Raw genomic sequence first — 21,424 nt, 5'->3', positions numbered from 1 at the left:
AATCAATTGTTTTGATTTTGTTGTTGTGTTTTTCTTCCTCTTTTCATTTCATCGCGCGTGGGTCGTGCAAAATGATAAAACACGTGACTCGGGTATTTATATCCAGAATCAAAAGAATGATGAAAAATTCAAAACAGAACAAAATAGGAGCAAAACGAACAAATTACGATTTCATGACTGTTGAAATTTTTAATCTTGATCATGACTATCCTTGCGGGGTGATTACATAGAAGAAGAATTGGGAGGCTGTGACGTAAGCGAAGTCTTTCTCGTACAGCTTGTTCTAATCAATGGACTACCAGTGCTTAGGCAGGAATTATAGTGATCGAAAAGAATAAATCCGAATGCAAGCAAATCTAGAATATATTCATCTTTCGAGAAATTGTGCCCCCCCCCCTGAACCTTATCTACAATAGTCGTATAAAAAAGTAGCAATTGAATTTCCTTTTGACCAGTCCCGTGATCTTTAATGCTAATTTTGTGATCAGCCCTAACGTATAGATTGAATTATGCACTGGAGATCAGTTGTTGTTCTTTGTTTAGTCTACGCATTCGTCGTTTAGTGGAAGAGAAAAAGAAAGCAAACAGAAGAAAAGAAAATGAAAACATTATACGACGAGAATTGCTCGTTCCCGTGGGTGTCAATGGCGGGAACGAGAAACGATGAGAGTACACAAAAATGTAACTACAACCAGACGCGCGCACGAGATATCTCAAGCGTGTACAGCACGGTACCACATATACACAATAAAACTTGTGTACCGTTTGTGTAAATTTTCAGTCCTGTGGTTCGCCGTCGTTAAAATCTTTTTGAATTTCTTTTATTTAAATTAAGTAACAAAATTTTTTTTTTTACGTTTTCACGTTTTTACGTTTTTCGAGATTGAAATATTTAATAAAGATTCATTCCTGGTCCTTTTTATTCTGAGTTGTTGGCTTCTTTTTTTTTTTTAATTTTTTTTTAGATATCAGCAAGACCTTTATTACAATTTTCAACAAATCTTCAACACTAAGATTCAACTCAATACATCATGTCTTCAATTCAATTAAATGAAAAAGATTTCGAAAGAGATCAAAAATTCACCAAAGCTATGCACGGTGATTCCTACAAGAAATCCGGTTTTGCTGCCTTGATGGCCAAATCCAAAGATGCCGCTAATGTCTCTGCTGAAAGTTATTTCAAACATTGGGATGGTGGTGTTTCTGAAGAAGATGAAAAAAAGAGATTGGGTGACTACTCTCAATTAACCCACCATTACTATAACTTGGTTACTGATTTCTATGAATATGGTTGGGGATCATCTTTCCATTTCTCAAGATACTACAAAGGTGAAGCTTTCAGACAAGCCACTGCTAGACACGAACATTTCTTGGCTCTTAAGATGAACATTAACGAAAACATGAAAGTTTTGGATGTTGGTTGTGGTGTTGGTGGTCCAGGTAGAGAAATCACCAGATTCACCGATTGTCAAATTGTTGGTTTGAACAACAACGATTACCAAATTGAAAGAGCTAACCATTATGCTAAGAAATACAAGTTGGACCACAAATTGTCCTATGTTAAAGGTGATTTCATGCAAATGGATTTCGAACCAGAATCTTTTGATGCTGTTTATGCCATTGAAGCCACTGTCCATGCTCCAGTCTTGGAAGGTGTCTACTCTGAAATTTACAAAGTTTTGAAACCAGGTGGTGTCTTTGGTGTTTACGAATGGGTTATGACTGACAAATATGATGAAACCAACGAAGAACACCGTAAAATTGCTTATGGTATCGAAGTTGGTGATGGTATTCCAAAAATGTACCCAAGAAAAGTAGCTGAAGAAGCTTTGAAAAATGTTGGTTTTGAAATTGAATATGAAAAGGATTTAGCTGATGTTGACGATGAAATCCCATGGTACTACCCATTGAGTGGTAACATTAAATACTGTCAAACTTTGAACGACTACTTCACCGTTTTCAGAACTTCCAGAATCGGTAGATTCATCACTACTGAATCTGTTGGTTTAATGGAAAGATTTGGTTTGGCTCCAAAAGGTTCTAAACAAGTTACCCATGCTTTAGAAGATGCTGCTGTCAACTTAGTTGCTGGTGGTGAACAAAAATTATTCACTCCAATGATGTTATTCATTGCCAGAAAACCATTAGATGCTAAGGAATAAACCTTTACACAGAATCAACTAGATTAACATTTAACATTCAGTTCACATATATTTATTCACGAAAAAGTTATTTAATGATACATATACGTATATATATTGGTTTTTTATGCTAATGTTTCAAGATAATATAGATTTAATAATATTTAATGTATTGTTTCCCTTTTTTTTTCTTATTTCTCAATAATCTACACACGTTTTTGAGGCTATAGCAATAAGGTTATATTAGGCCCCCATTTGTATCCCTAATGAGGCGATGTAGTCAATTCATAACTGACTATGACTTAAATAATTAGTGTCTACTATATCTATTTTCTTGTTCCCGATTATAATGGTTTTTTATTTTTCTTACTGTTTATTTGTTCTGTGATTACGTAATGCATAGAAGTAGAGAACAAAAGAAAATTTCTCTTTGGCGCAATTGTCAATGAATTTCAAAATGGATCTGAATTTCAGCAACCATATTTAAATTAATTGGTTTTCATGTACTTATCTTTTTTCTTTTTTTTGTCACTTTTGATAACTCTTTTCTTTCTATTTTTCAATTCACTTTAGGAAATTAGTTTAACTCATTATCAATGTCTTTCCCACCATTAGAGAATCCAAATTTGGAAGGTTATAATGTCGCACGTGCTATGTGGCTCGAATATTATAATTCGCATGAAGGCACCTATGTTGCTCGTAAGAAATGTAATGGGTGTTATAACGAGAATAGATTTGTTGTTTGGGCTGTAGCTGTAGCATCTCAAGCAATTGTTGATGCAGCTAGAATTTATCCTGAATTCAAACCATTAATTGCACCAGCTATTCAAATATTCCAAAAATACAAGAATAAAACAATTAAGGGGTATTCTGCCGCAGAAAATGCCGGGAGTGACCGTGATATTTATTACGACGATGATGCACAAGTTGCTAGTGCTATAATTACTGCCTATGAAGTCACAGGTGATAAGAAGTATTTGGACCAAGGTAGAGAATTGGTTAGGTTTTTAATGAGTGGTTGGAATAGTAATCCAAATGCTAAAACTAAAGGGGGTGTTCATTGGCATATCAGCAAAAAATATTTGAATGCTTGTACTACTGCCGAAGTTGCTAAAGCATGTTTACAAATTTCTCAATTTCTCCCACAAGAAGCTGGTGTTTATATTGATTTTGCTGCAAAGTGTATCGATTGGCAAATACAAGTCTTGCAAGATCCTGGTGATAAGTTGATCAAAGATGGTGTTTCTGAAAATGATACCAAAGTCAATAATGTGAAGTGGACCTATAATGTTGGAACAACTTTATCTGCTGCATCTCATTTGTATTTCATTACCAAGGACCAAAAATGGAAGAAAATTGCTGAAGAGTTAGCCAATGCCGGTATCAACCGAGGTGTATTCTTCTATGATAGAGATTTCCCTAATTCAAAGCGTTATTGGCGTGATGCTTCATATTTCAATCAATTATTAATTGAAGGGTTGGCTGATTATTTGTTGTATTTGGGCACTGAAGCTCCAGAAGATTTAGCAAATAGAATCCATGAAGAAATCAAAAGACATTTGATTATGTTTTATGAATTTATGAAAGATCCAAAAGATGGTATGTATATTCAAAGTTTTGAACCTCATAATACCTATCGTGAAGTTTACGATGCCAAATATCACAAGCATTTTGGTGATGAAAAAGGTTGGGGTTTGAAAGGTGAAGATAAAGATGATAAAGGAAACCCACAAAAATGTTTAATGGGTTTCGGAGCTGCAGCCAGAGTTTTCTTTCAAGGGGCTCGTGTTGTCCCTAATATTGAACCTTATGAATATTAAATTATTATGAACAATTTCTTTTTTCTTTTTTCTTGTCCCTTTATTTCTATTTGACATTTATATAAGCTATGTAGAACGATATTGTTTTTATTTAATGCAACCAACTCATGTCTCTTGTTTTAATTATTATTATTATTATTCTTAGAACTTTATCTTTGTCAAATTGAATGCTGGGTTGGTCTTCAAAGAAGCATATGGCCTTTCAACAATGATAACTTCGTTTTCACCAAAACTATCAACTCTCATAATTGGTCTATATTTATCAGTAATCCAAAATGGTTTCTTAGCTTTGTTTGAATTATCTTCTTCATTTTGTATCTTTTGTCTCAATTTATCAATTTCACTTTGTCTTAAGGAAGTTTCTAAAATATCAATATTGTCTTGCTCTTCAACATCATCGATATCTTCATCTATGGATAACCCATCATTGTTTCTCTTCTTAGAAGTAGATGTATTTTTGTAAACTTTTGAAATTGGAATATTCATGTTCAAATCAAAGTAACTTAACCATGTGGTACCATATATCCATAATCTATCTCCTTTGACAAACATTCCTTGTGGTTTATCTTGTAATGAAGTGAATTGTCTTGGCAAGAATTCACTGTTTCTTCTTGACCAAGGTGTCAACAATTGACCATCCTTATTATTAATGAAAAACTCAAATATTTTGTTCTCTTCATTGAGCACCACAAGTTTATCATCATCAACACATTGAATCAAGTGTGGATATGTTGACAATTTTGTGAGAACATAAGCTTCTTCTTCTTCTTCTTCGTCATTATTAACTGGGTATACTTCAATTGACCCATTGAATCGAGAAATAACAATTCTCTTCTTATCTGGAGTCACTACCAAATTGTTAATACAAGACATGTGTTGGTTCTTACCTTGAGCTTGTTTGGCAGCCAACAACTCAATTTCGTCACTCAACTTAACTTTACCTTCATCAAGATCAATGTCAAATGTATACAATTCTTCATCTGGAGTCATAATCAAAACTTTTCTTTCATCGATGAACTTAACCTTCTTGGCACCTTCAATTAAAGAATCAAAATTCTCATCTCTAATCTTTTGCACCTTGAATTTATTTTCCTTGATTTCTTGCAACTCGAAAAACTTGACTGAAGTTATTTTAGCAACAACCAATAAATTATCTCTGAAATCAACACTAGTAATGTTTTCATCATCAGATAAAGTAATTTTACTCATCAATACATGTTTGCCACTAGATAAAGTCTTCCAGATTTTAACAGTCTGATCTTGCCACAAGATAACCAATTTAGATTCTGGCACAATTAAAGTATTTGAAATTTGTTGATTTATTAACAATTTTTTGTATTTTCCATCATAGAAATGATCAATGTTTTGTACCACAATTGCTCTTTCGACACCTCCACTGACTAATAAATTGTGGTTTTTGTTTTCGAAAATAGCCAATGATCTGACATCATTAGAATGCAATAATCTGTTGAAACTATGAGTCCATTTAGAATTGTTCTTAGTGGCTAATAAATCAAATTGATGGATCTTTCTATCAACACCGGCACTGAATATCTTTTCTTCTTTGACATCGTGAACCAAACATAAAACATCGGCATCATGGACTTTAAAAGTTTGCAATAATGTATAAGTTTCCAAATCCCATATTTTAATGGAACCAGTAGAATCACCACTAACAAATTGTTTCTTATTAGGTAAAACAGTCAATGACCAAACCAAAGTACTTTCAATTTTTGCCTTATCAACTTTCATAGTTGCCATAATTCTTCCTTTTGTTTCACCATCACTGCTCCAACTTCTAATTCTTCCATCGGCACAACCTCCAATGATGTGATCATTATTCACCCATTTCACACTCAATACTCTAGCGTCTTGTCTTTGACAAATTAAATCATATTCCAATGATCCTTTACCTCCAGATATGTCAACTATAACAACTGAACCGTCATCACAACCAACAGTTAATTTATCATTCTTAGAATTAATATCAATACACCATATGATCCCGGCATTACAATCATAATTAATTAAAGGTTTGCCTGTAGTTAAATCCCATTCAGTAATATAAGTTGATCCTCCAATGGTGAATAATCTAGGTGGTTCAGAAGGATCTTCTTCATGATTATAACTCCAACATAATCCTTCGATTGATCTACCTTTAGATCCTGGTAATGTCAACTCATGGGTCCAATTAAGTCGAGGATTCCAAATTTCTATATCTCCATTGCTTCTACCAACTGCTAATCTAACATCTCCAGAAGGTGGAGAAGTCAATGATGATTTATGAGAAAATGCTAATGAGGTGATTGTATGGGGTGTATAATCAACAAATCGACAACGATGAATATCCATGCTTCCTAATGTACAGTAGTTTTTATTGTTAATAAGTTTGATTGTGAAATATTAATCCAATGCCATCTGATTTTATTTTAATTTTTTTTTTTTTTTTTTTTTGAAACTTCCTTTGAAAAATTTGAGTACAAGCGATGAGAGAAGATGTCGCACTTCAGATAAATTTAAGTCGTACATAGAATGTCGTAAGTATACACTTTCTAAAAATGCAGGAGTTCATTCTGTTAAATCAAGATGACATACACATCCATAGATATCCATGTTGAATATTATTACCAATTAGACAAACCCCACAAACCTATTAATGAAGCTCAACAATCTAATGAACCATTTGTTTTCATCTGTGTTTAAAACCATATTGATGATCAATTCCTTCTTTCTTTTGCCAGCAGTTCCAGATGGTTGTTTAACTAGGGTCCTTTCAACAACAACATTCTTTTTGATACACCAAACAATAAACAAAATAGTAATTGATGTAACAGCAAAGTTCTTTACGATTCTTAACGCATTCCATCCAACGACTTTTAATATACTTATAATCTTGCGTTTTCTGATTTCAAAGTCATCCAACCCTTCTTGCTCTTCTTCATCATTATCTCTATTTGCGTTATCTTGTCTTGACAAAGCTTCTCTTCTGCTACTAACGAATTCTCTAGTTAACTTATTTATTACCATGTTGACTTCACTTTGCCAGTTCTTGAAATCTTCAATGACATTATTGGAAGTTGATCCTAATCGACCCGGTAAAGAATAAACAGACGTAGCACCAACACCTGTCCCGCCGACAGCACCGCTGCCAATGGTTGCCGGATATCCACCTGGCTGAGAGCCTGTCTCATGATGAAAATTCCGACGCTGTTGTTGTTGTTGTTGTTGTAACTTTTGTTGTTGCATATATTCGTTAAGCGACAATGTGGTGTTTCTTCTAGAATGCGAGTAGATGTTGTTTAAATCCCGACCACGCGCTCCAGTTAAGCTTGGGGTTCTATTGGAAAGTCTATCAGTTTGACTGAAAGTAGGCGATCTAGAAGGTAAAGGAATCTGGTGTTCAACTTCTTCATCACTACTTGGTAAATCTTTGATCTGATCCCATAAATACTCCAACTCACTCAATAATTCTCTTGCTTCTAGAGTTCCACTAGCATAAACTCTCATGGTTTCTATAAGATAAGAAATATATCTCTTCTTGGCTTCAGTTTTACTGATTCCTTCTTCCCGTTTCCAAGCATCCCATTTCTTCTTGGCTCCTTCGTCTTCAGGAGTAAACCCAACCGGTCGTGGCATAATTCCGTCAACATCACCTTCTGTGGCTTGTTTGTATAGACCATATAATTTGATTCTGTTCTCTGCAGGTGGTCGGGGTAATGATCCATAATTTGAACGAGACGATAACGCTCTAATCGTGGATATTGCTTTAACAAATACTCGATCTGATAGACTGTTAGTACCAAGGAAGAACAAGGAAAAAGTTGTCTAAATCAAAATAAAAAAAAAAATGATTTACATACCCACACTATCAGACATGCTTGTATGTTACTCTCTGTCTCCTTTGTCGGTTAATATATTGGAAAATAAACTTGAATGTACAACTTGAATACCTCTCTGATGGTTAATGATAAGATTGAATTCCCTTGATACTATACCTGATCAGTCTGTGATATTTTTTTTTCTTTCTGTATTGCTTTTTCTTGTTCGGTTTTTTTTGTTGTTGTGGTTGTCAGTAGTGGTGCCGATTCGTGTTGCCTTCTGTCATTTTCTCACGCTGTCTCTCTCCCACACCCACATCAAGATTCCTCTTTTTTTCTTGTTGTTCATTGTTAAAGTGGAGAGCGCAACAAAATTAAATAACCGAATAGATTTTGCACGTGAATAAGCTTTAAAGAGAAGAAATTCTACAGTCGATGAAATATTAAAAAGATTTCCTTGGGAATAAATGATAATATCTATTGTGAAAAACAAAAAAAAAAAAATGAAAAACAAATGAAAACAGATGTAAGCTAATGAAATGGACCAAGTATATCCATCAAAATGTTGGATATACTGGTGAGTAGTCAGCTTTTACCGTTCTAGTTTGCACCAAAATAGGAACCAAATATGGCATTAAATTAAATTGCAACAAGAAAATACATTCTTAAAAACAACAATCCAATGATTTGGCACCAGAGTGTTGGCAAACATCCTTATTGATAGGCTGGTCAATTATTTTGTTTTCATTGTTCACTTCTTTTTAATATCTTTCACTTATTATCAAATTATTCATCCCCAAATACTCTTCTCTTTCTCTTTCATCAGTACAACAAATAAATATTTTTCAAAAATATCGTTAAATATTAAAAACCCTATTAAAACACAATTTTTATTACAGAATGATAAACACTTAGTTTTCTGGAACATCGATTTCACCAGCGTTGATGGCGTCAATGATGTCGTGTGGGTTCTTACCGTTAACTCTACAACCGACAGATTGAGCAGTACCTAAGATTTCTTTAGTAACAGATGCCAAGTTCTTACCAAATGATTTGTCTTGCATTTTTCTGGCAATTTCGTAGATTTCTTCTAATGGAATGTTACCAGAGTGCTTGACGTTCTTTTCCTTCTTTCTGTCTCTGACTGGTTCTTTCAATGCAGTGATGACTAAAGATGAAGCAGATGGGACGACGGAAGCAGTAGCTTGTCTGTTTTGGATTCTCAATTGAACAGTGACTTTAATACCCTTGAAGTCTTTGGTGGCTTTAGCAATATCTTCACCAACCTTCTTTGGGGATAAACCTAATGGACCAATTTTTGGAGCTAAAGCGGATGAAGCACCAACTTCACCACCAACGGCTCTTAAATAAAGGAATTTAACTTCATTTGGATCAAATTTTGGAGGCATCTTTGACTAATTTGTATGTGGTCTATGGGAAAGAAGTTCTTCTAAAATCCTTGTAATGTTAACAAGAAAGCGAAATGAAATTTTTTTTTGTTGATTGTGCGAGTGACAGTCCGTGCAAACTGGGAAGAGTGCGAAGCCTAAAAAAAAAAATAAATGAAGACTAAGAAACGAAAAAAAAAAATCTCTCCTCTATTGTTACACAAAGATGAGTATAATATGTGACTGCATGGTGATATGTTAGGGTTGTAGCCCTAATTTCGATTTTTGAGACAAACAAATTTTGGTAGAGAACAAACTGCAAATTAATCAAGTATTGCAACATTCATAAAAATACGTATACATTTATGTTTATATATTGTAAAAACTAAAGTCATAAAACATATACTAAACGTTACAATGTTCCTCCAGGTATATCTGAACCAATTCTTGCATCATCATAAATAGCACTTTCGCTGTCCTTGTCTGAGTTAGTAGTGTCTGCTAATTGTCGAAGCATAATGGCTGGATGTTTACCTAACTCCTGTAGCTCTTTGAATATTACAACAGGTTTCTCTGCAAGCTTCAAGATCCTTTCTTTATCTCCATAACAAATAACCAAGACATATCTTGACCAATCATCTCTAGGTATATGATGACGCTTCATAGCTTGTTGCAAAATCTTCAAACACGAATCATCAGTAGAAGCTCTAAGCTGTTTCAATGGTTCTGAGCCGGTATTCTGTTGATACGAGTGTGACTGTGGTGGCGGTGGTGGCTGTTGTTGTTGGTGATGATGATGATGATGATTCATTGGTGGTGGCATCTGCTGGTGCGATGGTGGTGTAGCAACTTGTGGTACATAGCCACTTCCAGTATGGCCATTTGCAATAGAAGTGGACGCAGATGGTGGAATACCAATTGGTGATCCAACTGTGTGCATTGATGGTGACGATTTGTTATCAATCAACCTTGGTCTTAAAGTATTAGCACTTGGTTGTTGTCGGTCATGTGTCTCTAAACTCTTATTTGAACTGCTTCGAGGAATACCCACTTTTTGTAACTTGAACTCGTTTGCCATTTTGTTTTCGGAGTATTTGGGTATCGATTGTGATACAATTTTCCCAGTTCCCATAGACAATAACGATCCAGATGAAAATCGATTTGATGCTGGACTTGGCATACTAGTAGAACTCCTGCTGGTGTTACCGTTGTTGTTGCTGTTAATATTATTACTTCCATAGTGGTCGTGGTTACCACTAGCAGACCGTGATAAACCCTTCTCCGGTGTTTCGTGATCAATAGTATGATGTGTAGAAAAATATGATGGCGAGTCCATCGATGCTGCTGGGCCAGGATCCAATGTTGGGGTTGGTAAGGGTTTTGAATCCTTCAAAAGTCTGATAATTGGTATTAAATCTGTCTTTAACTTTATAAAATTGTCATTCAATCTTTTCATCTCATCGTGCGTAGGGGAAATTGGGGACGATGATGCAATTATTGATCTCTGCTCTTCTAAGTCAAAATTGAACTTTTTCATCATATCCTGCATCAACATTGTTGAAAAATTTAATGTCTCCACTGATGTGTAGTTACTGTTGATATTAATATGATTGAACTTATACTCCGGATCATGCATCGATCTAGGTGGATTCTTCTGGTAATGAGCTGAAATCAAATCACTGATCCCCTTTTTAATCACAAGTCTAGTTTGTAAAGATATGATCCCAATTTCTTTCAAATGTTCTGTTGTTATAAATGGCAACAATGATCCATCAATATTGTTATCTAAAAACACATTGCCTATGCGTCGTTGATCACTAGGCAAGATTGAGCCTATATATGTAGATACCTGAGCAGCATCCCACTGTAGGAATGAATCGTTACTGATCGGAGATGTCATGGTCAAAATGTAATACGTGTCTTGCGCATGAATCAAAGTGCGGTTGGGGATATCAAATTTGAAATAATGATGATCAGAAGATGAAAAAAAAAAGATGGTAAAGAATGTAAATTTGGTTTATTTGCCAAATGGTGAGTAGATATTCTAAAAATATAAACAATCTAACTTCAGCTTATTTCAAGAAAATTTTGTCTTTAAGTTGATCGTCAAAGGGGGCAAAAAAAAAATACCTGATTCCAATTAATGTTTTAGTCTATTTTTCCTGAGTTTGTTTTTGGAACATGTTTGGAAAGAAAATGTAAGGCGTGCGAGAATCAAAAAAATAATAATAATGTAACAAAATGGAACAAAAAAAAATTGGTTGATTCGATTGCTGACGGTATTAGTGTTGATAATCTATCGACTTTGCTCTTACACTATCTTTTAATTCTTTTTAAATACTCTTGACAATGTTTGATGGTTGTCACTTCAGATAGATATTTTATTCAGGAAATCCAAAATCTTGTCCCTTATTGTAAATGAAGAATCAAAGATTTAATCGGCATTGTTTCAATGCTGCTTCATAAAACAATTTTCGCAGAGTTTAGATGACAATAACTACAAACAATGATGTTTCAAAAGTAGCTTCATTTTGTTTACGTTATTGACTAACTATCAAAAATAGTTTTAATCATGCACTATTGTTGATGGATGGTTTTTCATGTTAACCTTAGCTCAATCATATTCCTTTTTTTTTTTTGCAGTTTCCTGGAAATTTCAAAGCATGGAAACCAAGTCGGAATTGATTTTCCCTCGCGCGCCACAGCAACTGAGTGATAAGAGGCAAATATCAACGTTCGATCGAAAAATCATCCAATTAACAAATACCTGATACTATTGCTACACATAGATTAATAATAATAAAAGCATGTCTTTGAGTAAAGTACCACAACAGAAAGGAATCCTTCATACATACGGTTTCAATTTGACAGCATTTGAATTCACTGATGATTCAGAGAATGTTTCTCCAAATATTTTGCTTTTCATTGGTGGATTAGGCAATGGGTTACTAAACGTTCCATATTTACCCCAATTGGCACAAGCGGCTTCTTCGAAATTTAGTAGCAAAGATGGTAATTCCTGGAGTTTAGTTCAAGTATTGTTATCTTCTGCTTATAGAGGTTGGGGTACTTCATCCTTGGACCGTGACATTTCGGAACTACAATCAGCAATTGAATATTTTAGATCAGAACGTGGTGGGAAGAGACAAAAAGTGGTAATTATAGGACATTCTACTGGGTGTCAAGATGTTATTCGTTATTTGACTGAAACATTGTACAAAGAAGACTTACCGGAATCAGCCCAAGTTCAAGGTGGGATATTGCAAGCACCAGTATCTGATCTGGAAGCATTTAGATTGGGTCGTGATCAAAAACAATTTGAAGAATTGGTTCAAAATGTTTATGATGAGTATATCTCACAAGGCAGGTCTAAGGAAATTTTACCTGAAAAATACAAAAGAATTGCTTTTAATGTTCCAATAACCGCTTATCGGTTCTATTCGTTGGCTAGTCAAAGAGGTGATGATGATTATTTTTCTTCTTATTTGAATGAAAAGGATTTTGAGAATAGTTTTGGAAAGATTAGAAAACCAGTTTTAATTCTATATGGTGGAAGTGATGAGTTTGTTCCAAATTATGTTGATAAACAAAAATTGATATCAGATTGGCAAAAGGCAACCTCGCCAGACTATTGGAGCAAGTATAGTGGCATAATTAAAGGTGGTAAACATGATTTGGGTGACGGATCCGATGAGGGGGCTATTGATGACTTAATAGAAAAAGTTACATCTTTTGTTAACGACTTATAAATATACAATCTTTTCTATACATGGTAGTTTTTCACTTGTTTCACCAAGTTGTCATAATACTGTTTCAAAGTAAGGTCATCGGTGATTACTCTAGTTTTGTTTTTTGAAGGTTTCAAGAAAGACCAATAGCTAGAACTCTTGTTTATATCTAATTGATTCATATTTGGAATGTCTTCCTCGACTGGTCCTAGTCTCGATAATAAAAATCTTGCTTGTGAATGATTTCGTTGTGTGAAAACAACTTTTGTAACAATCTTTCGGTCTTTGAGTAGATCACTAATAAATTTCCAAGGCAAAAGCTCATTTCTATCTTCAATCATAGCATCATTGTTTGATGGATGTAATGGCAATTTGTCATCTTGAGAATATTGGTAGTATACTACCAACAAAAATCCAGAATCTAACACTAAGAATGATTCACTTTTAGCTGACTCCAAGCAGCTTGAATCTAATGGTAATCTTGTAACTTTTTCTCCTTCTACGTTGCACAAAACAGGTTCTATCACGGTTAATGATAATTCTGAATTCATTCTTAAAAACCACAAATGACAAAACGCAGTTTCATCGGGACTGGAATTGAAAATTTTGATTAGGTTCAAATTTCGTTTTAGGTTGTAAATTAAGGAAGGTAAAGCCCTAAAATTTTCATTGATTTCATACATGGTTCGCAAACGATAATAAGGGTTGGATGACTGTGGCTGGTTTGAATTGACCGAAATCCCACCAAAATGATAAAGAAGTTTTATCATCGTTCTATCAATAAGATGTACTACTTTGTCAAAGGATGAATAGCCAAGATTTGTATCAATTTTATTGATTATTAGTCTGGCTAATAAAACTACCCAAACTTTTTGGTTGAATCCTAAAAGAAACTTGTGATCTTTATATATCTCACTTTTACGATTAGAATCAATATTCAAGTAAGCTAGTGTTGTTGGTTTCCTTAAGGTGGTAATTCTTAATATCCATTTTCGTTCTTCTGGGTCCCAGTATTTAATCTTGAATTGGATATATACTTGAGATATACCAGATTTCGTCAATTCAGAATTTGATCTAATGGTTTCCATTTTGAAAAATAACGACAATGTATCATCCTGGGATAACTCATTAAATTTCCATTTGTTTGTAAACCCACCTTTGAATTGAGGAGAATCAAATTCGCCTAGCTCGTCATCAATTTTATCATGATACAAATGGTGGAATTTTGAAGCCCTGTGATATGACGAAGGAAGCGCATAATTTCCATTAGATATTAATTTTGAAGTTTTCAAGCCATTCGATGTAGATACCTCTAGGGTCACTTTCCGTTTAGTTGAATCAATACAACTGGAAATCATCTGTGGAAGTAAGTAGGAGTCAAATGTTTCTAACAAATAAACTATTCCTGAACTGTTCCCAATGAGTGGTTTCATTTCGTATGCCCCAACTTGATCCAATGAACCCACGATTAGATTAACTGACCAAACAGGAGCTATTGGATCTATATCGTACTTTGTTGTTTTCAAAGATGAAGACTTGTAGATTTCAAGAGACTTTTTAACAGACTGTCCACATGCAATGTACGAAAGTAAAGTATAATACTTGGAAGATGCAGTAAAATTGTCTGCTTCTAATGCATATATATCCTTATGAGTTCTCATTTGGTCTTTTTCACCAACAATTTTCCCTGGAAATTCTGTGCAAGGACCACTTGTAAAGAACAAAACCTTCCCCATGAAATTTCTAAACCCGAGTTGGGAAAACATAATGGAATATACATAGTGAGCAAATCCAGTACATCTAGGAGGTTTGAAACTCTCCGTATATAATCCATTCAAGTTTCTGATATAGTCAGTTATAAATCCAATGCTAGACGGGTTTAGTTCTATCAAATATCCAGCATCTAATAGTTTATTCTCATTTGAATCCATGACTCGTGGCAGGAGATTTAATTTCCTGAGCAAACAAGTAATAGTTTCTTCTTGGAATAATTTAGTATATGAAGTTGAAGTTAAAATATCACCTATGGAAACATCAATCATTTCGTTTTTCACCATATTGTGAATTTGGACACTCTTGTTGAACGTCATTAATCCTATTAGGCTTCCAAATGGTAGCTTGTGAAGTATCTGAATGATTGATTTAATCAACGATTTGAACGACAAATCCGCAAATTGCTGATAAGTGTCTATAACAATATAATATACTAATGGTATATTATCATTTGTTGGGGTTGTAATATCTTCAGGCAAATGATAATCTATAGTCAGACTAGTTTCTCGCATTTCAATTGGCCAGTCGTTAACACTGTTGATTGCTTCTGGGATGGGCAAATATTCTGGTAAATATGATCTCTTCTCACAAAAAGGACACCACCACATACCATTCTTTCTATCTAGTTTAATGAATGGATTCAAGTATGTTTGACATGACAGGCACGTAATAGGTAGATTTGTTGTATGGGGTATGGCTTCCGTCTCGTTTGAAAATGGAGAATATAGGCAACCTAAAGGGGCAACTATTTGAGACTCTTCAAGTCTCGTGACGGGTAAAACATTCCAATTGAACTGAATTGTGGCAGTGTGGGGTTCCCCTTGATTTGACATCATGTTGTTGATTAACTGTCGTTATCAGTTGCACCTTACATCAATGACAAAAAAAAATAAAAAGAAAAAAAAAACTCAATTCAACTCTCACCCGATCTGCAAGATAACCCTTTTTGAACGGGTACACTAAATTTCGGAGATATCTCCCATTATAGCCGTGCCAATTATTTTAAACCCAAAGAAAATGGATTTCCAACAAGTAATTGTGGATGTAATAGCAATTGGTAATAGTTTATTTGTTTATTGTTGTATCTAATATGACTCAAAATGGAAGCATAATTATAAATCGCTCGATTGTGGCAGCAACTGAGTTTGAATTTGCAATTAATCGTAAGTAATTAGCAAAATTAAGTTACCATTATTTAATTTTACTCCAACTTTTAAGGATGATTTTTCTGCGAAGGACAACATTGTATTGTCCTCCGACCGTTTGTCCATTTCTCAACGTCTTATGCTTTGATAGATATCTCAAGCCACATTACGATTTGCATTACTAATTGACTAATTTTAGGGTCAGTTAATGCTAGTGATAAATCACAATGATTATTATCTGTATTGTTGTAAAATTATTATTATAGCTAAAATAGAAATACACCAAAGAAATGGGTTTCATATTGGTGATTTAACTTGAAAAGTGTGGTAATCATTTTTCGCAGCCACAATTTTTTTTTTTATTTTTAAGGTTTTACTATTGATTGAGACCTCTTTTTTCATGGTATATAAACCAGACGGAATCTCTAAGAGGATATCTCCAAAATAAACCTAATTATCACAATCAAATCAATCAAATCAAACAAAAAGCAAACTCTAAATAAAATGCCAGCCCGTTATGTTCAAGTAGCAAAAGCTCTCTTCGGTGGAAGTAGTCTTATCAGTGACGAAAAGGGAAATGTTTCTGTTTCTCCAAAAGCTGCTGAAAAAGTCAACAAGGAAGCTCATAAATATCTTCCAACTTGGTCCAGATCTGAAAATTATGAACCATACGAATTCATTGAGTATCATGATGCTGCTCTCAGAGCAAATAAGGACTTGGTGAACTTGTTCCCAGAAGGTGGTGATTATGAAACCAACAACATTTCTCCAAAGTTAGGTACTGAAATCAAGGGTATCCAATTATCTAATCTTAGCAACGAAGCTAAAGATGAATTGGCTTTGTTGGCTGCTCAAAGAGGTGTTTTGGTATTCCGAGACCAAGATTTCCTTGAAAAAGGTCCTGAATTTATCTCCAATTACGTTAGCTACTATGGTACACCACATATTCATCCAACTTCAGGTTCACCAAAAGGGGTTTCTGATATTCATGTTGTTTTAAGTGGTAATACAGAAGAAGATCCATTTGTTAACAGAAACAATCTTGTTGGTTTCCACTCAGATGTTTCTTATGAATTAAACCCAACTTCACTCTCTTTCCTTTCTGCTACCAACATTCCAAAATCTGGTGGTGGTGACACTGTTTTTGCTAGTACTACTGAAGCTTACAACCGTTTGTCCCCATTGTTTAGAGAAAAATTAGAAGGCTTGAAAGCTGTCCACAGTGCAGTTGATCAAGCTAATCTTGCTGTCTTTAAAAAAGGTGTAGTTAAGAGACACCCGGTTGAAAATGTTCATCCAGTTATTAGAACCACTCCATTGGGACAAAAGGTTTTGTATGTTAACAATGGTTTTACCAAAAGAATTGAAGGTTTGAAGGAAGAAGAGTCGGCTGTATTGTTGAAATTTTTGCTTGACCACATTTGGAAAGGTCATGACTTTCAAATCAGAGCTCATTGGGAACCAAACACCGTTGTTATCTTTGATAACAGAGTTGTTGCCCATTCCGCTATTCTTGACTTTGATACTACTGACTCAAGATTAATTATTCGTTCTTCTGCCAGAGGTGAAAGACCTGTTGCGGATTTGAAGGATTTAAATAAACCAGATGAAAATTTGATTTATCATGGTCCTGAATACTTGGGCGACAGATTGGAATCGTTGGCTATTTAATTGATTTTTTTTTAGATGTCTAGTTTGTGTATTCGGTTCTTTTCTTTTTCTTAACTAAGTAGTATTTATTTATACTCATATATCAATTTATGTTTTGCTCCTTCTATTAATGCGCAATTTCTCATATCTTGTTTTATCAAGCCTCCTTCGGGTCCAATATCAAAGTCAAAAATGTCCATTGGAATTCCAATTGTGGTACATGCATTAGGAACATCAACAATTCCTGCAACATGCCCTTCAACTGGAGCACTAGAAAGCAACAAATAAATCTGGTAATCATTGTAACCAAACTTTCTCAAATACTCTATAGCTCGAATACATGCCTGTCTGTAAGCAGTAGTAGCACATAAAAACTGTTGCTTTCCTTCTTCATCCACTGAAAAACCTTCAAATGTCAAATATCTTGACGGACCATAATGATTTTGAACATCCCCAGGAATGAAAATTGGACTCTTTAAAGATAACTTTTCAATCCCTCCCTTGATAATTCTGGTTTGAATCGTGATAACACCAGGCATTTCAATTGCGCCACAAAATGAGATTTCCCCGTCGCCCTGTGAGAAATGCAAATCACCTACCGAAAACTTTGCACCAGGGACGTAAACTGGAAAATAGCATTTGGATCCACGAGAAAGATTCTTTATATCACAATTACCACCGTTTTCAGGTCTTCCTGGAATTGTTCTGGCCCCTTCTTTTGCAATTTTTGCTGCTAATTCAGAATCAGCTCTACCAGCATGGGCATTGGTCTCTAACGGGGTGTTTGCAACGGCAGTGTCGTGATTATGTTGAATTTCTTTGATCAATCCAGCTTCTCTACTATTCCATTCTTTTAATACTTCTGCAGAAGGGGCAGTACCCATGATTCCTGGGTGTATTAATCCAGTGAACTTGACATGTGGAATGTGTCGAGAAGTTGCATGAATTCCCTCTAAATCAAAAATTGCTTTGGCTGCCTCAGGATAAAACTTATCTAAAAAACCCCCGCCATTTTTTTTGTGAAAGATACCACAATATCCCCAAGGCTGTCTTTCTAACGGTTGCACATCTTTGATCTCTACCACTAAAGCGTCTCCTGGTTCAGCACCTTCAATGTTGAATGGACCAGATAAGTAATGAATTCTGGTCAAATCAACATTCAAAATATCGTCAGCGGTATCATTGTTCTTAATCTGGTTTCCTGTCCAATCAAGGCATTCAATTTTAACGGTTTCTCCAGGTTTGATGGTTTCAGAAAATGGAACATCAGGGTGCCATCTATTGTGCACCTGTGGTTGTTGATCACCAGGCTTGGTAAGATCTACTTTTGTAACATAACGGATTGGATCAGTTGGCATAATTGGTCAAGCTTGAAGAAAAGAAAAGCTGTGTAAATATTATTGGTAGATATCCAACAAAGGGAGATTTCTTATCTTTTCAAGAAAAATAAACCAATTAACTGATAAGCTTTTAACCGAGTTTACGGAAACTTTTTGCGAGAACGAAAAAGCGATTCAAATATCAAACAAGGAATGATGTTTCTTGAATATAAATGTCAGCAATGCTGTTTGGGTATAATTGTCGTTGAAAGTTTATCGTTGTTTAGTGATAATGTATCAGATTTTAGACTTGCAGTTTTGTATGTACGTTTTCAATGGGAATTATTACAAAATTACTGCTAAAAACCCGAATTCCCACACAGCACATATAATTGAACTTTGATAAATTTAAGTAGTTGCTAGAACCTAAGAAACAAATAGGATTGACAATTTATTGTTTTAATTTTCAGTTCTGGTGATTAAGACATAAAAGCATAACTTGAGTTACACTTAAAATTTTTAAGTAGAGATGCGATAAATATTTTCCACTTTCAACAAATTTCCTTTATAGTGTAGTGGCTATCACGGTTCGCTTTCAAATCTTCACAGGTTTAAAGTTCCGAGCAGACCGGGGTTCGATTCCCCGTAAGGGAGATTTATTTTTTTCTAATTTTGTTAGACTTTACTTTGTGCACTTTCTGTTTACTAGACAAACATTTTTGTTTTAGTTTCTCATTGAGAAGTATTTTTTTTTTTTCAATTTAGTTTTTTTTTTTTGCACATCTCATCACTTATCAAGTTCCACTTCTTTTTTTAATATACTGACCAACAGAATAGTATACAACAATGGCACCAAGACAATCTAAAACAGCAAAGAGAAATAAGAGTCAAAATGGAACCAGGTCGATAGAACCTGAGGTATACTCAGATTCAAGAGCCATGAACTTATTAGAAGATCAACCAAAACAAAAACAAAAATCTACAGTAAAGAAAATGTCAAAATCAGCAGTCAAGAAACAACAGGCAAAGATAAGGTTATATGGGGCTAAGAATGGTAAAGATTATAGAGAAGATCAATTGAATATACCTACATTAAACAGAGCTATTGTTCCAGGTGTGAAAGCTAAACGTGGTAAAAAAGGTAAGAAATTTGTTGCCGATAATGATTCCTTAACATTAAATAGATTGGTTAAATCAATTAATGACAAATATGACCAAGTAAATGAAAGTAAATTAGAGAAAGCAAGAAGATTAGAAGAAATACGAGAATTGAAGAGACAAGAAATTGAAAGAAAGGAACAAGAAAAGATTGATAAACTAGAAGGTAAGAAGAAAGAACTTAGGAGTAAAGCTTCTGTTGCTCGTTCAGCAAGAAGAAAGAACGCAAAGGCTAGAAGAGCTGAAGATGATGCTGATGAAGAAGCTCCTAAACACAAGAAAAAGAAAGTCTCATTTGCTTGAGTACCTAATAAATATACAGTATATACAATGGAATAATAGTTATAAAACAACAGGTTATTATTTATCTCTAAAAGCCTCTAACAACACGTCTTCTATTGATCTGTTCCTTTCTCTTTCTATTGTACCAATAACCATAGGCCAAACCGATGATACTACCACCAAGATGGGCCGCATAGTCAAAAGTACCCCATCTTAAGACAGTACCTACTGCATTCCAAACCGTGGTTCCAAGAAACAAGGTCCAAGAGCCACCAGGGATCGGAATGAAAAAGAAACCAACTGGAGCACCTGGGAAAAGGTAAGAGAAAACACCGAAGACACTGAATATAGCACCAGATGCACCTAATGAGGCAACCGATAAGGATGAGCCCAAGAAAGTTGGGATGGCCAAGGAAGCAAATGATGAAATAACTGCAGAATTTAAGTACATTGTGGTGAAATTGGAGACACCTAAATATGCAATCAAAGTAGAACCAAATGATTGCAATGCAAGCATGTTGACAAAGAAATGGAAAAAGTTTTGGTGGGAGAATGCAGATCCCAACAATGACCAAGAAGATTGAATATTATCCTTGAACAAGATTCCGTATTTCATTGTGAACCATTGAAAGCGTGGAATCCTCCACATTAAAAAGACAGCACCGTTTATACCAATGATAGACCAAAGGAGTGCTTGCGGGTTTCTTTTAAAATAAGCCAACGGGGTGTAGTTGAACAAATATGGTGATACCAATGTGGCGGCAACACAGAATGCAACAGTGAACAAGAATGGTTTTTTCAATTTGTCCCAGTTCGATCTATTATAAAACTGATTATAACTTTTCCAAGTCGTACTTCTTCTAAATGGTGAATTCAGGGTCACTTGGTACACAGTACGCTTTATATAGCCACGGAAGGGAATGAAGTTTGATTGTAAAATTTGAACATTAGAACTGAAAGAAGACACCTTTTGGTGTCTGATATTTTTTAATGATAGCGATAAGATATTACTGTTACTAAAGAAATGATTCTTTAAGCCTAGGTTGGTGGTAAATAATCTAAATGGCAACATTGTTGGTTTTGTCAACGTCAATTGAATAGAGTGAAATGTTTTGTCTGGGATTTTTTCTTTTGCCTAATTCATTTTTTTTTTTCTTGCTCTTAATTCTACAACTCAATCTAATAGAATACATTATCATCAG

General features: G+C 34.7%; 12 protein-coding genes and 1 non-coding gene across 13 annotated transcripts; 6 read left to right on the top strand and 7 right to left on the bottom strand. All coding sequences in view use genetic code 12, as the record gives it.

The window, feature by feature from the left end:
• Positions 1–1,031: 1,031 nt before the first annotated feature.
• ERG6 (sterol 24-C-methyltransferase) lies at positions 1,032–2,162 on the top strand (the record flags this gene model as incomplete). The annotated part of the gene is made up of 1 exon (XM_002548053.1): positions 1,032–2,162. The coding sequence occupies one exon, from the start codon at positions 1,032–1,034 to the stop codon at positions 2,160–2,162; it is 1,131 nt and encodes a 376-aa protein (XP_002548099.1).
• Positions 2,163–2,737: 575 nt separating this feature from the next.
• Positions 2,738–3,961, top strand: CTRG_02395 (uncharacterized protein; the record flags this gene model as incomplete). The annotated part of the gene is made up of 1 exon (XM_002548052.1): positions 2,738–3,961. The coding sequence occupies one exon, from the start codon at positions 2,738–2,740 to the stop codon at positions 3,959–3,961; it is 1,224 nt and encodes a 407-aa protein (XP_002548098.1).
• Positions 3,962–4,102: 141 nt separating this feature from the next.
• UTP4 (Utp4p) lies at positions 4,103–6,313 on the bottom strand (the record flags this gene model as incomplete). The annotated part of the gene is made up of 1 exon (XM_002548051.1): positions 4,103–6,313. One exon carries the CDS (start codon positions 6,311–6,313, stop codon positions 4,103–4,105), a length of 2,211 nt encoding a protein of 736 aa, XP_002548097.1.
• Positions 6,314–6,592: 279 nt separating this feature from the next.
• Positions 6,593–7,837, bottom strand: CTRG_02393 (uncharacterized protein; the record flags this gene model as incomplete). The annotated part of the gene is made up of 2 exons (XM_002548050.1): positions 6,593–7,743; positions 7,822–7,837. The coding sequence occupies 2 exons, from the start codon at positions 7,835–7,837 to the stop codon at positions 6,593–6,595; spliced, it is 1,167 nt and encodes a 388-aa protein (XP_002548096.1).
• An 853-nt stretch (positions 7,838–8,690) lies between these two features.
• Positions 8,691–9,188, bottom strand: RPL12 (60S ribosomal protein uL11; the record flags this gene model as incomplete). The annotated part of the gene is made up of 1 exon (XM_002548049.1): positions 8,691–9,188. The coding sequence occupies one exon, from the start codon at positions 9,186–9,188 to the stop codon at positions 8,691–8,693; it is 498 nt and encodes a 165-aa protein (XP_002548095.1).
• A 391-nt stretch (positions 9,189–9,579) lies between these two features.
• On the bottom strand, positions 9,580–11,067 carry STE50 (Ste50p; the record flags this gene model as incomplete). Its single annotated transcript, XM_002548048.1, has 1 exon — positions 9,580–11,067. The coding sequence occupies one exon, from the start codon at positions 11,065–11,067 to the stop codon at positions 9,580–9,582; it is 1,488 nt and encodes a 495-aa protein (XP_002548094.1).
• A 907-nt stretch (positions 11,068–11,974) lies between these two features.
• On the top strand, positions 11,975–12,916 carry CTRG_02390 (uncharacterized protein; the record flags this gene model as incomplete). The annotated part of the gene is made up of 1 exon (XM_002548047.1): positions 11,975–12,916. One exon carries the CDS (start codon positions 11,975–11,977, stop codon positions 12,914–12,916), a length of 942 nt encoding a protein of 313 aa, XP_002548093.1.
• A 14-nt stretch (positions 12,917–12,930) lies between these two features.
• CTRG_02389 (uncharacterized protein) lies at positions 12,931–15,504 on the bottom strand (the record flags this gene model as incomplete). The annotated part of the gene is made up of 1 exon (XM_002548046.1): positions 12,931–15,504. One exon carries the CDS (start codon positions 15,502–15,504, stop codon positions 12,931–12,933), a length of 2,574 nt encoding a protein of 857 aa, XP_002548092.1.
• Positions 15,505–16,317: 813 nt separating this feature from the next.
• Positions 16,318–17,484, top strand: CTRG_02388 (uncharacterized protein; the record flags this gene model as incomplete). Its single annotated transcript, XM_002548045.1, has 1 exon — positions 16,318–17,484. The coding sequence occupies one exon, from the start codon at positions 16,318–16,320 to the stop codon at positions 17,482–17,484; it is 1,167 nt and encodes a 388-aa protein (XP_002548091.1).
• Positions 17,485–17,549: 65 nt separating this feature from the next.
• CTRG_02387 (uncharacterized protein) lies at positions 17,550–18,821 on the bottom strand (the record flags this gene model as incomplete). The annotated part of the gene is made up of 1 exon (XM_002548044.1): positions 17,550–18,821. The coding sequence occupies one exon, from the start codon at positions 18,819–18,821 to the stop codon at positions 17,550–17,552; it is 1,272 nt and encodes a 423-aa protein (XP_002548090.1).
• Positions 18,822–19,343: 522 nt separating this feature from the next.
• CTRG_06439 lies at positions 19,344–19,436 on the top strand. Its single transcript has one exon. It is a non-coding gene; the product is annotated as a tRNA-Glu (tRNA).
• A 192-nt stretch (positions 19,437–19,628) lies between these two features.
• CTRG_02386 (uncharacterized protein) lies at positions 19,629–20,243 on the top strand (the record flags this gene model as incomplete). The annotated part of the gene is made up of 1 exon (XM_002548043.1): positions 19,629–20,243. One exon carries the CDS (start codon positions 19,629–19,631, stop codon positions 20,241–20,243), a length of 615 nt encoding a protein of 204 aa, XP_002548089.1.
• A 67-nt stretch (positions 20,244–20,310) lies between these two features.
• Positions 20,311–21,294, bottom strand: CTRG_02385 (rhomboid protease; the record flags this gene model as incomplete). The annotated part of the gene is made up of 1 exon (XM_002548042.1): positions 20,311–21,294. The coding sequence occupies one exon, from the start codon at positions 21,292–21,294 to the stop codon at positions 20,311–20,313; it is 984 nt and encodes a 327-aa protein (XP_002548088.1).
• Positions 21,295–21,424: the final 130 nt, after the last annotated feature.

Source organism: Candida tropicalis (genome assembly GCF_000006335.3).
Source record: "Candida tropicalis MYA-3404 genomic scaffold supercont3.3, whole genome shotgun sequence".
In the NCBI taxonomy this organism is placed as follows: Eukaryota; Fungi; Ascomycota; class Pichiomycetes; order Serinales; family Debaryomycetaceae; genus Candida; species Candida tropicalis.
Note: the sequence above shows the minus strand (reverse complement) of the source record. Positions and strands in the feature narration are given on the sequence as shown.